At 32.8% G+C, this 15,612-nt stretch overlaps 1 protein-coding gene across 1 annotated transcript; it reads left to right on the top strand.

Moving 5' to 3' along the window:
• Nucleotides 1-2,495: 2,495 nt before the first annotated feature.
• On the top strand, nucleotides 2,496-15,129 carry TRIADDRAFT_27805 (uncharacterized protein; the record flags this gene model as incomplete). The annotated part of the gene is made up of 44 exons (XM_002114317.1): nucleotides 2,496-2,627; nucleotides 2,765-2,827; nucleotides 2,942-3,001; nucleotides 3,122-3,152; nucleotides 3,264-3,328; nucleotides 3,431-3,519; nucleotides 3,600-3,688; nucleotides 3,780-3,829; nucleotides 3,981-4,028; nucleotides 4,128-4,196; nucleotides 4,310-4,353; nucleotides 5,008-5,087; nucleotides 5,263-5,360; nucleotides 5,472-5,606; nucleotides 5,686-5,794; nucleotides 5,945-6,086; nucleotides 6,173-6,293; nucleotides 6,399-6,499; nucleotides 6,613-6,709; nucleotides 6,797-6,916; nucleotides 7,135-7,287; nucleotides 7,884-8,021; nucleotides 8,126-8,258; nucleotides 8,385-8,566; nucleotides 8,743-8,908; nucleotides 9,103-9,224; nucleotides 9,386-9,547; nucleotides 9,731-10,007; nucleotides 10,391-10,533; nucleotides 10,623-10,754; nucleotides 10,974-11,099; nucleotides 11,550-11,585; nucleotides 11,679-11,770; nucleotides 11,964-12,134; nucleotides 12,601-12,758; nucleotides 12,921-13,063; nucleotides 13,146-13,234; nucleotides 13,659-13,757; nucleotides 13,897-13,947; nucleotides 14,063-14,153; nucleotides 14,249-14,348; nucleotides 14,438-14,613; nucleotides 14,686-14,786; nucleotides 14,910-15,129. Coding segments are annotated over 44 exons (5,004 nt in total), but the record flags the coding sequence as incomplete, so codon positions are not given.
• Between the last annotated feature and the right edge of the window lie 483 nt (nucleotides 15,130-15,612).

The following is a 15,612-nucleotide window of genomic DNA, read 5'->3' as shown; positions in this document are numbered from 1 at the left end:
TCTGCGAGACTACAACGGGTGAATTCCATTTTGCTAATTCGACGAGTAAATGTATATGTATATCCTGAATAGCGATATACGCTTCGTTAATATTATCAAGCATGGTTATTGTTTGGGTTACAACAAGATTCTAATCAGACGACTTTGCAACGGTTGTGAATCAATTAAGTCGTCTTTTTATTTTGAATTTGAAGGCTGTTTGATCATTTTTACACCATTTATAAACAGTTTACATAGACTGATTGCACAGATATGTTTAGATACGCGTAGAGATATCGGTAATCGGAGTAGAATATAGCGTTTGACGGTCAGCTAGTTTTAAAAAAATTTACTTACAGCTACTATCATGTCTTCATCGTTACCGTCTGACCTACGTCATGACTACGCTGTATTTATTCTACTGTATTTTTCAACCTAGTTCAATAAGTAAAATATTGTAGTACACGATAAACATCTACCAACCATATGTTTTGCAATAATGTTGACGCCATTGTACACATATGGATTGTAAAGATCTATATATAGTCAATCAAGGATACTAGAGCTATAACGATAATGTACGGTACAGTAATACACTCTAATGCTTTCAACGTTACGAAAATTATACATACTATACGACTTGTATTTACCAATGTAAGAAGTTTTACGCGTATTATCAATCTCTTTACGGTCTTGGTAATTCATTTAAATACAAAAAATGACTATGTGTAAGATGCGATTTTAAATTTTATATTGATCACCTTATTTTAGGTGAAAGTGAGCAAACTGCGATATTACAAAATGCAGTTGAAGATTGGAATCAGGTAAGATCATGCTGAGATGCTTGTCTGCCGTATGTAATACGGCAGATAGACCAGGTTATAAACTGCTGATAACAAACGTAGCATCTATGCATCCAGTACATAATATATTGCGTAAGAAGCTTTCGAACTAATTGCATCTTAATAAATTGAATTATAACCGAGCAATTGTTATATAACTAATATTTCATTAACGTGATAAACTCACTTGATACACTGTACGTCTTTAGGATTTAGATTGGAGGCTTAACAGTCCTCTTAACCGAGAAGATTTTATTGAGATTAAAGTCTATCAGTTTCGAAAGCATATGCATAATAGGTAAGAAATAGTAGATACGCATAATACGAAACCGTAATCATTGCATTTTTGTTGCATAGGATTCCAGGACTTTATAATTACTTAAACATGAATGATATAATTGTGGAAAGAAAACACTTATTTGCTTGTTCTAGGTTTGTCTGCAGATTTAAAACATCATTGAGAAGTTTAGTTGTAGAAGAAAAACTTGAATTATCGGAAAATCTCTTAGATGTTAACAACGCAATCTTGCCGGTTAGTTATGATAACAATCTACGCGTGTGATTGATAGCTATTGTACTGATATATGGTATAGATGTGATCTGTAACATTCAAACCTACCATAGCCGTCAGTTCTATTTAATATTCTAAATTAATTATTATATAATGTAGCTCGATATTGTCACAATATTTTACGTGCCTAACCCATGTTGCGCTATGTACAGAATTCCTTAATTGTGTTAGAATTAAACTATTTACCGCCTGGCGGACAAAAACGTACGGGAAATAGCAATATATGCTATGTTGATCACTTTGATGGCCCACATGTGGAACCATACGTAAAAAGAAGGAATTCTGCTACGAGTCTAGATCTTGCAGAATCAGAAATTTCTGACATACCAAATGAAGTCGGTAGAAGATTTCCGGCTAAATTTCAGTGAGTTTGGGATCTGATAATTCAAAATGTGGATATTTTTACAAAGCATTGCAATAGCGTAGTCTTTATGCTTAGTAATAATAAAGAATGTTTAGTACATTATAAAGACAGCTTAAACTATCTTTCACTTAAGAAAATGTATATTGATGTTAAAATAACTTGAATATTTATTTTATCTTTATATTTTATCAACAGTCCAAACATACGAAAGGTATTACGTAAACTACCATTTAGGGGTAACAACGATGGAAATAGCAGTCATAGTGATAAACTGACTGATTCAGAAAATTCAGAAGCGGAAGATGATCAAATTTTTGGCTTTAAGCACGGTAAGCCTGTCGAATTACCGGAAGTTCCTCATCCGCCTTCTCTAGAACAGCAAGCCCCCCAGAGGCATAGGTATGATAATACGCATTTTCGATAATCCTTAAACTAGACAACTGAATAGAACGAGCATCGTTCTTCGTCCGTAACTGCCACATTTTTTTTAATTATTTTTTATCATCACTTTGATAGAGAGATTTATAATGCATTCGGAAAGTTGGAGAAGGAACGAAAGATTGTTGTACCACAAACTTACGAGGTATACGAACTGTACAAAAATATTACTATTACTCCTAACTAAGTTATTTACTCGTATAGTTAAACTTGGATATATATGGCGTAAAGAAGTTGAAATCATGACTTATGAATAATTTTAATAGGTTTACATATTTATACTTTCCCGGTATATACATAGGTTAACATCCGGATTCACGAAGCTCGACAACTAAGTGGTATAAATATCAATCCTGTAGTTCATGTTACTGTTGGTAGTGATAAGAAAAAGACGAACGTCAAAGAAGCTACAAATTGTCCGTTATATAATGAGGTATATAACATTATGAGGTAGTAGCAAATAAAATAGTCACTGTTGGATTGTCAATTTTACCAACCATATAACTTGAGTCTATAATTGAGATAAACTTGTTACTAAAGTGCTTTTATTATATACTCTTGCCTTTCTAGTTTTTTGTATTTGACTATCAGATACCTCATGCCTTAGTGATGGAAAAAATGATTCTACTTGAAGTAAGATAGTAAAATAACATTGACTATACTTTACTATTTTGTATTTAAAGTATCGTCAGCGTTATGCTAACATCCTGTATATTGTTTTCTTTCTTAACTTGAATATATATGTAGGTAAATTCAACTGGCGGAAAATTATCACTTAAATCTCATTCTTTAGTTGGAATGTATAAGGTGTGTTGTAGTCTAACTTTTGATTAGTAATTGTATCCTGTACATTAGTGGGTTAAATTAACTTTGCAAATAATTTTTGCATTCTCTTTTCAACGTATTCTGTTCACCTTAATTTTACAGCTTGACATTCAAACAGTATATAATGCGCCCGGTAAGTAATTGCTGTTATAATATAAATAAAATTTGATTATTACTGTCGAAACAGTACTTTGAATGAGATAATAATATTCATAAACTTGTTAATACCTGAATTTATCATCAGATCATCAATTTTACCGTAAATGGGCCTATCTTACCGATCCACACGATCATACAAATTCTTGCAAAGTAAATTATTTGCTTATTATTGAGAAACTAATAAAACTAGATGCGCTCTATCATAATTATCTGTCGTTAAGTATTATTTTCCATTTTAATGTCAATGTGTAGGGATACTTAAAGGTTGACATTGCAGTTATAGCACGTGGAACGAGTATTTCAACCCCAGGGAAAGTTAAGAACGAAGACGACATTGACAGGTGACTGATTATATATTATAAATACTTTTAATTTGAATTTTAACATGATATTAATTCTATATGATTGTAAATAAAACTAGCAACCTACTGAGCCCGGATGGAGGTTCCGCTGACAGAGCTAGAGCGAATTATAAATTTAATATTTATTATGCAGATGGTCTACCACAGAGTAAGCAAATACAGTGTAACGGTCATTACTTTGGCCTGCAATCTCAGATTTCTGCTAATTGCTTCTTATTTTATTTCACGCATGTAATCAGTGGATAGTGGTATTTTACCAAATATCAAGCGAGTTATCACACGCGGAGAGGTGCGATTTGCCTATGCGGTTTCGTAGAATATCGCTAATCTTTACGACTATACATTGCAAGACTCCTCAATAATAGCATATATTACTATTATATTAAGCCAAAATTATTTAACTTTTTTGATTATGTTTTATTACCTTTCAACAGTCAAAGAAAGAACTTACAGATGCTTACGTTGAGGTCAATTTTTTTGGGCATTCTGTGAGTTAATTTTACTGTACATTGTGATAAAGTCTGTTATTTCTGGTGACTTATCTGATTACACTTATCGTTGCATTTCGTCCCTAAATTACAATATAGGTAAAAACTCCTGTAAAAAGACATACCTATAAACCAATATGGAACGAATGCATTTGTATTACTGATTTAGTAAGCAGTCTTATGAAATAGTTTTCATATTAACCAAATAAATTGCCAGTCTTATAATTATCGGGTTACAGCATGAACTAAAATTTTCTTCATGATTATTACCAAACCAATAGTTTCCGCCATTATGTGCTACTGCAAAAGTTCAAATAAAAGATAGGTAAGTATTTTCAGCGATTATTTAATATTTGAGTATATATTAAAAGACTAAGGTATAGACTCATAGTAATATAAACGTATTTAAATGTTGCGGCTTTTTTGCAATACTGTAAACTACTGTGTATTCTTTGCTATTTCGAATAAGAAATTAATTCTTCATAACCATGTTAGGCTACGTTTGAAACGTAAGATATATTATACTTCACTATGGTTATATTTACTCCATAATGTTTAATTGTTGAAATATTCGTATAGTAGTTGCGAAATACACCTCGCTCCTCTAACTCTGAATGATAAAGTTAGTAGAAAGCAAGATCTTAAATGATCGAATTAAAGAGTAGATGTAGAGCAAAGAAGCAGTAGTATCTGATCTAAACGTGCAGCTAATTCACAACGTGTCCTCGCTTATATAATGTTTACATTATCAGCCCGAATCTACCATGATCTATCCTACCGGCCTAGTGGTAGTCGTGATACCAATTAGTTATACTATATTCCACTTGGTATTTCTAGTAACTTTCCCACAACTTTTTTGCTGCAATTCTTTACACCGATTTCTTATAAATTTTATACTAATTTCTCACGAGATGATTATTAACAATTTTAGTTCAAGTTATAATGAACAACGTCATTCTTTAATCTTATGTATTCGTAGTGATGCTGTAGCAACCGATGTTCCTATTGCTACCCATGTGATAGAAATGTCCAAGATATCTTATAATAAATTATCTAAAGGTAAATGTTGTGCCTAAGGCGTTAAACATGCCATTGAGGAGATATTCGTCGACTCTGCTATAACTACGTTATGTTATATAGTTAGATTGGAGACACAATTCCGATCGTGTAAGCTAGCCATTTATACATACATCATCAGAAGTTATACGCGTATTGCATATATCTTCAAATTTAGGTTTTCTGCCTACATATGGACCTACAAGCATTTATCTCTATGGATCGACTAGAGATTTTTCTATGTTTGATGAAAATATCAAACTAAATCAGGGCGAAGTATGTATCTCCTTTAATTGAATAAATATGGATATACCTGTCGTAGCTTATATTTAGACACAATAAAAGTTATTCTGAAGCGGAAAACTTTTCTTATTTGCTCATGTTTAGGGAGAAGGTGCAGCATATCGTGGGAGATTGGTTATATCGTTAACGGTCCATTTATGTGAAACGCACCATGGATCGGTAGCATGTGGTAATAAAGTTTCGTCAATTCCCGCCTTGCCTAAGGTTGTTATAAATAATGTAAAATATTAAAATATTTATCCGTTTGGTAGTTAAATACGTACCTTGGAGATTAAATAAATCTATTTTTCAACCATAGACACTGCTTGGGAAACAGGAAAGGTTCTTACTATTTGCGTTATTATCAGAATGTAGTATGATAAACAAAAAATATAGTGACAAACCTGTAGAATTGGAACTAACTATGGGTAAGTAAATACCGTAGTGTACATGTACTAAGTAACTATTGGTGAGACTCCAATATTACACCTATTCTAATTTCAAAACACAGTATGTTACAAGTCTATAAGACTTACATTTTGTATAGATTAAACTCACTTACATACAAACTTATGTAGGTAATTATGGCAATGAGATCGATTTTAATGCCTCCGATGACGCACACACGGTAGTTAGCACTGCTGAAGAGCATCATGGATCTGAACATATCCTATATCATCATGCAACAACACACCCAATGTTGCCGGATTCTTTTGATGAGTACGATATCGTCCAATCAATTTAGAATAGTAATTTTCTTTTCACAGTTTGCAAATAAAGCGCTAATATCTTCTCTGTTGCCATAGTACTTATTTCTTCATACCCTGGGAGAATACGAAGCCTTGTCTATATATTCAAAGCAAGTGGCTTGCTCATCTGTATAGGATTTACTTGGCGAATATGATTGATAAGATTCGCCATTCTTTAGTAAGTAAAGAATAATACTGTATAAGCCGACAATCAATACAATTTAACTACATATCAAAACAAAATTTTCTGTTCCTTTCTACTCCATTAATAAACGGAAAATAGTTATGTGGATTAGTTGAAATAGAAGATCTGGCAAAGCATAAAGATGCACGAACTATTGATTACTTTAGAGCCGTCCTGGATGAATTAATTGCTGGATGCAAGTTAGCTCTAAATTTGAGTAGCGCTATAGGATTTATTTTCTATAAAGAATTAAATTTATTTGTGTACAATATGGTTTCACTCATCTTTATTTCATTGGTATCCACTTTGCTAGCCAAGTGGTTATCATGCTTAAAAATGAGAGTATTAGCCACCGATTAGGAATAACAGATCTAGATATTGCTAGAATGAAATTGTGCAGCCGCGAAATGGTAAGAAATGTGACAAACTTGAATTAACTAATCTTAGAGCGCTATCAAGAACCTTTCTATTAACCAATGATTGCCTTGGAATCAAAGATTGTCGTTTCGAATTTAGCATACGAAATAAGTAAACGGTCCGATACCCTAGTGTATATTAAGGGAAAACTAGCTAGCTTTCATCAAGTGGTAGAAAGATTGACTAATTTGGTTGATACGGTAAACTAACGAATTCGTGTAATCTTTACTAATTTCTTCCATGCTTCATTCCGCTCTAACTGCTCCGCATTACAATTTCTGAAATCAAATAGTTCAAACTTTAGCATCAACATTACTTTAAATGTCAGTTACCTTACACTATAGAGTAACGTAATTTAAATCACTTACTGTTGACATCTATACTATAGTTATTGTGGATGATTTTGTTTATTTGATAGCCGCAACAAGCCTTGCCGGACGTTTTCTTATGGATGATAGCTGGTGGTAAACGAATCGCTTACGCAAGGATACCTGCTGCTGATATTATCCACTCTGAGTTAGAATGCCAACGGGGAATAGACTGTGGAAAGATGACCTCTTTCTTTTTACGGGTATGTAGTGCAGCTCCAAGTATATCTTAAACATTGATTGTAAGATTGTACGAGTATTGTAAATCGTGTGTTAATTAGTCAGATGAATACCCTTGTGAGTGCTAAATCGTAGAATATAAGATTGTATAAGTGAGTATTTGTGTTAGTAGTTATAATGCAGATTGTAGTAGTTGTTAGGGATGCTGTATTAGGTGACTTTCATACCTTGAAATACGCTAGTAACGAAATGCTAACTTAATTAAGATAGATATTGATCCCTGTATCCTGATGATACCCTATAACCAAAAGTATATAAGTACGAGATTTCATTTCCGAAGTTCAGTTAGTCGTAGCTAATTTGGTACTTAGTAGAAGACGTAATCTATGTAATAAATTGATTTATTCTCAAGATACGGAAGTGTTCACTTTAAATAGACACTTTATCACAGGGTAATACAGCAATATTTTTCTACTACATATCGATGATGTTGTAATCAAGTTTTGCACTAAGAAGCGTCTCTGTAGTAGTTGCGTATTAAAATGTAACGACGTAAAGCTAAACAAGATATTGCCATGTTATTAATATACTTAATTTAATTAAATTTTATTCATTTTAGGTACCTGGCAAAAAGGGCTATGGATTTAATGAGAATACTGTTCAAGCTAGAGTGCGCCTTATGTTATGGCTCGGCTTGCAGTCCCACAAAAAAGATTATGTCCGTGGTATACCGAAAGGTTATAAATTAACAAATAAGGTTAGGTACAATGAGCATGAAGAAAAATTTTATTTTTGTATGAATTTGCGACTTAAAATGTGCTTTATAATTATATCGAAATCTACTCGTATTTCTCTAAACAGTTAAAAAATGCAGATGAGTTCTCTTTGGTTCCGCCAAAGTCTGTCAAGTATATTGAGGAACACAAATTCGAACTACGAGCTTATCTCTATCAAGCTCGTAGTTTAGCGGCTTGTGATAAATCAGGATTTTCTGGTAGGAATTAAAAGTTAATGCATAAACACAATGGGCCAACCCTATTTACAAAAACATCAATCACAAAATATGCTTGTAATGACTGACCAACAATTGTTTTGTTTCATATTTATAAATTGAATCTAGATCCTTTCGCTAGAATCATGTATTCTAACATAACAGTGGAAACAAGAATAATTAGAGAAACTTTGAGCCCAATTTGGGATGAGACAATTAGAATGCGATCAATCGTTTTATATGGTACTTTAGAAGATATTGTTAAAAGTCCTGGAACCATCGTTATTGATGTCTTTGATAATGATCTTGTGGTGAGCCCTTTAATTAATTGCAATTGGTCACCACTATGTTTGATACTCAATATTTATCTATTTCACGTGATAAATACTAGATTACACCGTATAGTGGATCTGCATTATATTCATTCTATTTTTACTACATTGACGTTTGTTCGTAATTTCTTAAATCTGTACATTTTAATTATCAGGGTTCTTCAGAGTTTCTTGGTAGAACAGTAGCGAAACCTAATGTTAAAATTTTGAGTGAGGAATATGTTAAACCTAAATTTCCGTCCACGCTGAGATGGTATTCACTATATAAAGGTGGAATCGAAGCTGGAGCAATTCTAGCGGCATTTGAACTCTTCGAGGTTAGTATACGCGAACATGTTGCTTTGATTGAATACAGTAAAAAATATAAGTTATTCAAGCGTTACATTATCATCTCATTGAGTAAGGCTACTGTTAGCTTTTGTTCATGGGATAGTAGTAAAAAGATACTAAACTGTACTCTCATCTTGTTAAGTAGCTTAAGTTCGTATTGATAACTTCATTCATTTAGGTACAAGAATTTGGAATGGATTTTGATTACCTACCCCCATTACCTTTAGCCGTCACTCGAAATGAAATAGAAAAAGTTATTCCCGTTCCCAGTGGAATTCGACCAGTTCTAAGCAAATTTCGTATTCAGGTAATTGCAATGAGCGCAACTGAGTAATGTTTACAATTAGAATCAAGAATTTTAGAATACTTCTATAGCGTAAAAACTTTAATCTAGCAGTATCTCTTGATGCATTATCAGACTACTTTCCAAATTTTTTTATAATATATTCTAATTATCAATGAAAACAGGTTTTATTTTGGGGTGTAAGAGATATGAGAAAACTTCAGCTACAAGCCGTTGTTCATCCACAAATAGAAATTGAGTGTGGTGGTCAAGTAGTCCAGTCTGAAATTTGTAGTAATGCTAAGAAAAATCCCAACTTCACTAACGTTGTTGCTTCTTTGGATGTGGTAATCATATTGATTCTAGTTAATTAATTCTAGGCCATGCATTTGTTACTCATAGTGAACTTTTTTAGCTTCCGAAGATTTTTATAGTTCATTTATGAAAACAGCATCGTGATGTTAAATACGGTATAGTTGTAAATGTAACTTCAAAACTGTTTATATCATATGCGTATTTGATTTTGCTAGGAAGTACCAGAAAATACGTTATTCTGGGCTCCAATTGCCGTTCGCGTTAAGGATTATCGTAACTTTGGTCGATTTTATTTAGTTGGTTCTTGCGAGATCGATAATTTCGATAGATTTTGGTATAAACGTCGGAAGAAGGGAGCAGGCTCATTATTCGCCAATCAATCGAGCATTAATATTCAGATGTCAAATAAGATACATCCAGCTTTAGCTGATAGCAAATCTACAACTGATCTTGACAAAGCCCAATCAGTATCTTCCATACCTGGAGCTCACAGTAACCCGATTGACATGCCTGTAAGATTAATATGCCTCTACTATCATCTAGTAATAATCTTTACTTATATATTTGCACAGAACAAATCATTTGAGTCCTTATTACTACCATCTTCTGTAATTAGCTGGACTAGATGCACTTTAATACTCTCCTTATCTGATTTGTTTAGATTGTCGATTTTGCTGGCACAGGTACTGGTCATTTAGCTGGTGCTAATAATAACGTGCATGGAATTACAGATGGAAATGGTACAGTTGCCAACGTGGACCAGCGACATCAACATGAGGCTGTTAATGATAGTGCTAATAATAATCCTGATCGGACTGCAGGAGAAAACACAGCTAATAGGCGAAATGGTAGATCTATCACTCGATCAACAACAGTTAAACGCTCTGCACCTTCACAAGCAACTAAGAAGAGTCAAGCGGAGCATGAAAAAATTGATTGGTGGTCAAAGTACTATGCATCACAAAACACTTTTAGTGATGTTGATCGCAAAAAATTTACTAATGTCGATACACTAAAGGTAAATTGATTGAGTAACTGCTGAGAAATATCTTTAGTACGATCATTTTAGCAAATCAAACAGCCTCGTTTTTACTGCTTGCCTTTTAGATTTATGACAGTGAGTTAGAAAATCAACCGGAATTTGGTGGTTTTAAGGATGTAATACAGTCATTTGCCCTCTATCGTGGCAAGCGCGATAATAATGCTGATGATAACGCTAAAATAGTCGGTTGTTTCAAAGTATGATGATAAAAATATACGTAACTTTGCAATTTCATATTGAAATTACAATCTGTAGATAACCATTCTTATTATAGTGCATTATAATATTGCATATAGTTTGTTTCTTACATATTAGTTGTAGAGATACAGCGATAATCATGCTTATTGTATTCTAGAACATCTTTAGAGCTTCATAAGCGAGTACGCACTAACTTTCTTCTTTTCTATATAATGTAGGGCAATCTGAAAATCTGTCGATTACCTTTACCACAATGCGTTATTGAAAATAGTACGAATGGAATGTTTACCGACGTGCCAGCCAGTAAACCCACTAGCGTATTAGTCAGAATTTATATTATTAAGGTAATAGAAGAATGATGTGATATTTAGAATTAGTATGCATACATACTATTACTACTGCTTTTGAAATCAATAGAAGTCGATACGTAAATTAAGGGAATTCTTTAAGCAATGCAGTTGATCCTTCGATTGAGGCTATTATGCAAGTATAAGAGTGTGAATACTGTAATATCTGCCTTGAGAAGTAATTCAATGGTAAAATTATCATTGCATGCCAAGTGATTCGTATCATTTTAAAGAATGAAATTGTGTGGGTGACGATTGAACTTCAGAATTATTTATAACAAAAACTTGAAAAACCATAGGAATGACTTAACTCCGGTCAATGATTGTGACTTGAAAAACTTCTAAAATTGTTAAAACTGCATTACATTCATACGATGATATGTTTTACATGCAATGCAATTTCATGTCACTATTTGGTTATGTGAGATAATTCTTTCTTTCCCTTAGGCCAATAACCTCCACCCGACAGATATTAATGGCAAAGTAAGTAAAACATTTTAAACTAATCAATTTATACTGCTATCATGTGTTGCGTGGGTTTCTAAGCTTCGACTATTACCCCATAATGCAATATAGGCAGACCCTTACTTAATAGTTTCACTAGGTAAAACGAAAATTAATGACCGAGAAAATTATATTTCCAAAAACTTAAGCCCAATTTTTGGAAGGTAAGCCTTAATTGCTTCCAAGAAGTATTGCTCTATATTAAAACATTAGAAAGTACTTCTGAGTGATTATGCCCAATTTATAGTGTAATTCTACATTAAAATTACGTTTAAATATACCTATTAAACTATTATGAACTGATCTCAACCTTACAAGTAGCTAACCATAATCAAATCACATCAATATGAATTCTAGGGCATTTCATATTGAAGCAACTATTCCTTTAGAGACTACATTGACGGTTCAAGTCTATGATATGGATATGATTGGATCGGACGATTTAATCGGTGAAACTAAAATTGACATTGAAAATCGGTTTTATAGCAAGCATCGGCCGTCATGTGGACTGCCAATAACCTACTCAGAGTGAGTTCCACTATTTTAAAGTTATAGCATTCCTTATGTATTCTGGAATTTAGTGATTATCTATTATAAAAATTATGGTAATCGATGAAAAATTGTGTAATCACAATTTTATTTGTGTAGTAATTTAAAGTTGATTAAATCAGTTGCATAGCAATACCTTTGTCAGTTGGTAAAAGCACACATTTTTAAAGTTTTAATATAGCAAGATTAGACATCTCTACACTAATAGATTACTATTCTCTATTATAGTAATTATTTACCGAATGCTTTCTCTCCTGTCCATGAAAGCTAATAATAAAATTAATTGTTTGAATATGGCAACTCAGCATTCTAACCCTAACTTTAAACCCACTGTAACAGACTTAGTAAAATTCTTGCTAGCATGTAATCAAAAGGAAAATTTTTATCAACATGTTCAATGCTGCCAATATTATATGAGATAATAAGTTAGCAATTTAAATCCTAGGATAGGCTACAATAAATGGCGGGATCCTCTTAAACCGACTCAGATATTGAATCGGCTATGCAAGGAAGAAAAATTAGATGGTCCTTACTATGCTGATGGTGAAGTATCGATTGGTAAATGTATTATTACTGGACCCACTGAATTGATTGATTCTAGAGGTAATTAATTCTACAAGATCGAATTATCAAGTATAGTATTTTAGTACTTATCTTGATTTGGCTATTTTGAAGCGACAACATAGCTATAGGCTTTGTTATATTCGATGATTATAAAAGCTAGTGACAATACTAGTTTTTGAAAATGTACAATAATGTTCATAGGTCGGCTCGTAATTACTGATGAGCACGTTGCACTAAAAGCTTTACATCAATGGCACAAGATCTCCGGCAGAGGAATGAAACTAGTTCCTGAGCATATTGAAACACGACCACTTTATAACCCAGGTCGTCCGGGCATTGAACAGGTACAAGTCTAAATTTATTAAATGCTCCGTATTGACTTCTGTTTTAAAAATCTTACGACGTTCATTACCCATATCTATGTAGGGAAATTTAGAAATGTGGGTTGATGTCTTTCCTATGGATATACCCATCCCCGAGGATCATGTTGACATCTCACCAAGAAAGCCAGCACGGTATGTTATTTTCTCTCAAGGCTTCTTTGCATTCTTAGTACTTTAGCTACTAATGTAGCAAAACCATATCATGAACTGAAGGAGTTCGTAACGAGTTGATGTAGCCATGATTATATTATTATATCGAGATATATTATATACCGTAGTGTTGTATCTGTATGTACATAACTATTAATAAAATATCCGTATAATTACAGAACATGTACAGCCAGTTAGTATTCAAACATTTATAATTATACACGAAAATAAAACAGACGTTTTTATCAGATACTAATTTATATAATTTATACATTGTACTATCGAATTTACCATGTATATGCAAGTGTTTTAGAGAGCGCCTTATGTTGGTAATTAATTTTATTTATTAATTTCTACTTTCCTATTCTGGAATTATGAATTGGTATACACGTATGTGCGTATATAGTTATGAACTACGAGTCGTTATTTGGAACACTGAAGATGTCATATGCAATGACCATAACATGTTATCAGGAGAGCAAATGAGCGACATTTACGTAAAATGGTAACATTACACTCACATTTACAAAAATCCAATTTCAACTATAAATTAAATAACCATAACTATGCTTTGTGTGTAGTTATTGTATATTCCAGTTTAACTGTAATTTATCAATATATGATTATCATTCATAAACATTTAGCTGGATTAAGGGGCACGAAAACAACAAGCAGAGTACCGATATTCATCACAAGTTAGTTCAAAATCGTCAATTGTCCACCACAGATGTGATACGTCATTTTATATAATATATATATGAATTCTACTTACATCATGCTAACATTTCTTATTGTAAAATTCCTGTAAAGATCCTATACCGGGGAAGGAAATTTTAATTGGCGAATGATCTTTGAATTCGATTACCTAGCCGCGGAAGAGAAAGTTGTGGTTAAGAAAAAAGTAAATCTTGATCTGTAACTACTTTAAATTACTCTGAAAATACTGCAAGCATAGCCCACTTCATCAGTCAAGGCTCACTTTTATAATGTAATTAGGAACACTTTTATTCATTGGATGAAACCGAACATTATGAACCTTTCAACTTGATTGTTCAAGTTTGGGATGCCGATATGTTTTCAAGTGATGATTTTACTGGTAATACCAGCTTACAAAATTATCAACGTAGTAAATTTAAGTTATTCAATTTGCCGAGCTTAAATCGATACTTATTGCTATATAACCAGGTATGACCACATTTGACTTACTGGACATGCCCCGTGGTGTCAAGGAAGCAGCTCATTGCGAATTAAATATGCTAAAATCGGACAACCATCCAAGATTCGATTTGATGAAACAGAAATCTGCCAGAGGATGGTTTCCAGTTGTAGCCCAGAATCATAAATCTGAAGATATTTTGGCTGTAAGATGAATAACTTTTATTGCGTGATCACATGAAAAGTGATTAATAACAGTATCGTAATGATAAAATCAGGGAAAAGTGGAAATAGAGTTAACCCTACTTACTGAAGATGAAGCGAAACATAGACCTGCAGGATTAAAGAGAGAAGCACCTGAACCTTTACCGAAACCAAAGTATGATTCTTTAATAGCCAATGCCATTACATTTTGTAGTATTTGTTAATACTGTATACTTACTCGTAATATGGCTATTCATATTTCATTCTTCTACCATATGGTTTGATTACGATTATATAGTCGACCGGAAGATGCTGTAGGCTGGTTTTCTTCTCCGTTTAAAGCATGCAAATTTGGCGTTTGTCGTAATTATAAAAGAGATTTATTCATATTATTTTTGGTCTTCTTATTATTTATGTTTGCGGCAACCTTCGTATATGCAATTCCGGTAAGTTACTGCCTAACCGATCATCTTTATTATTATTATGATAAGTATTACCAGTTGATACGCATAATGTAATAATTAGTAGATGTATTACTGCTCGTCTATGGCTTAATCTAGCCCTATGATATTATGGCTAGATTAATCCGAACACCGTACAATAATCATTCTCATCAAATGCCTGCTGACGTATTTTTAGACTTTTAAAATTTTTAACATTTCTTGACGTCTTTCCATTGCTAGAGTAGAAATTTAGTGTTTTTTCTTTATTCGATCACATAATTATTATGATAGACAATATCACGATGATTGGTATTTAATATATGATATTAAAACTGACTATCTAGTATACTGGAGATTATGACCATTTAGTTAATGTTACGAGTTTAGTATTCTCATCCGCATACTTTTAATTTTAAGAAAAATTATGTGATAAACTGTTTGCGAACTGGTGCAGTGATATCACAAATACATTTTTGGCTAACATCTTTTTCTACGTATATAGGGTATTCTAGCAAAGAGTCTTTTTCCTACAACAACATAAATTATTATATTTATAAT

The sequence above is a fragment of the Trichoplax adhaerens genome, genomic scaffold (assembly GCF_000150275.1).
Source record: "Trichoplax adhaerens TRIADscaffold_7 genomic scaffold, whole genome shotgun sequence".
NCBI classification, from domain to species: domain Eukaryota; kingdom Metazoa; phylum Placozoa; class Uniplacotomia; order Trichoplacea; family Trichoplacidae; genus Trichoplax; species Trichoplax adhaerens.
This window is presented reverse-complemented; position numbering and strand designations above follow the sequence as displayed.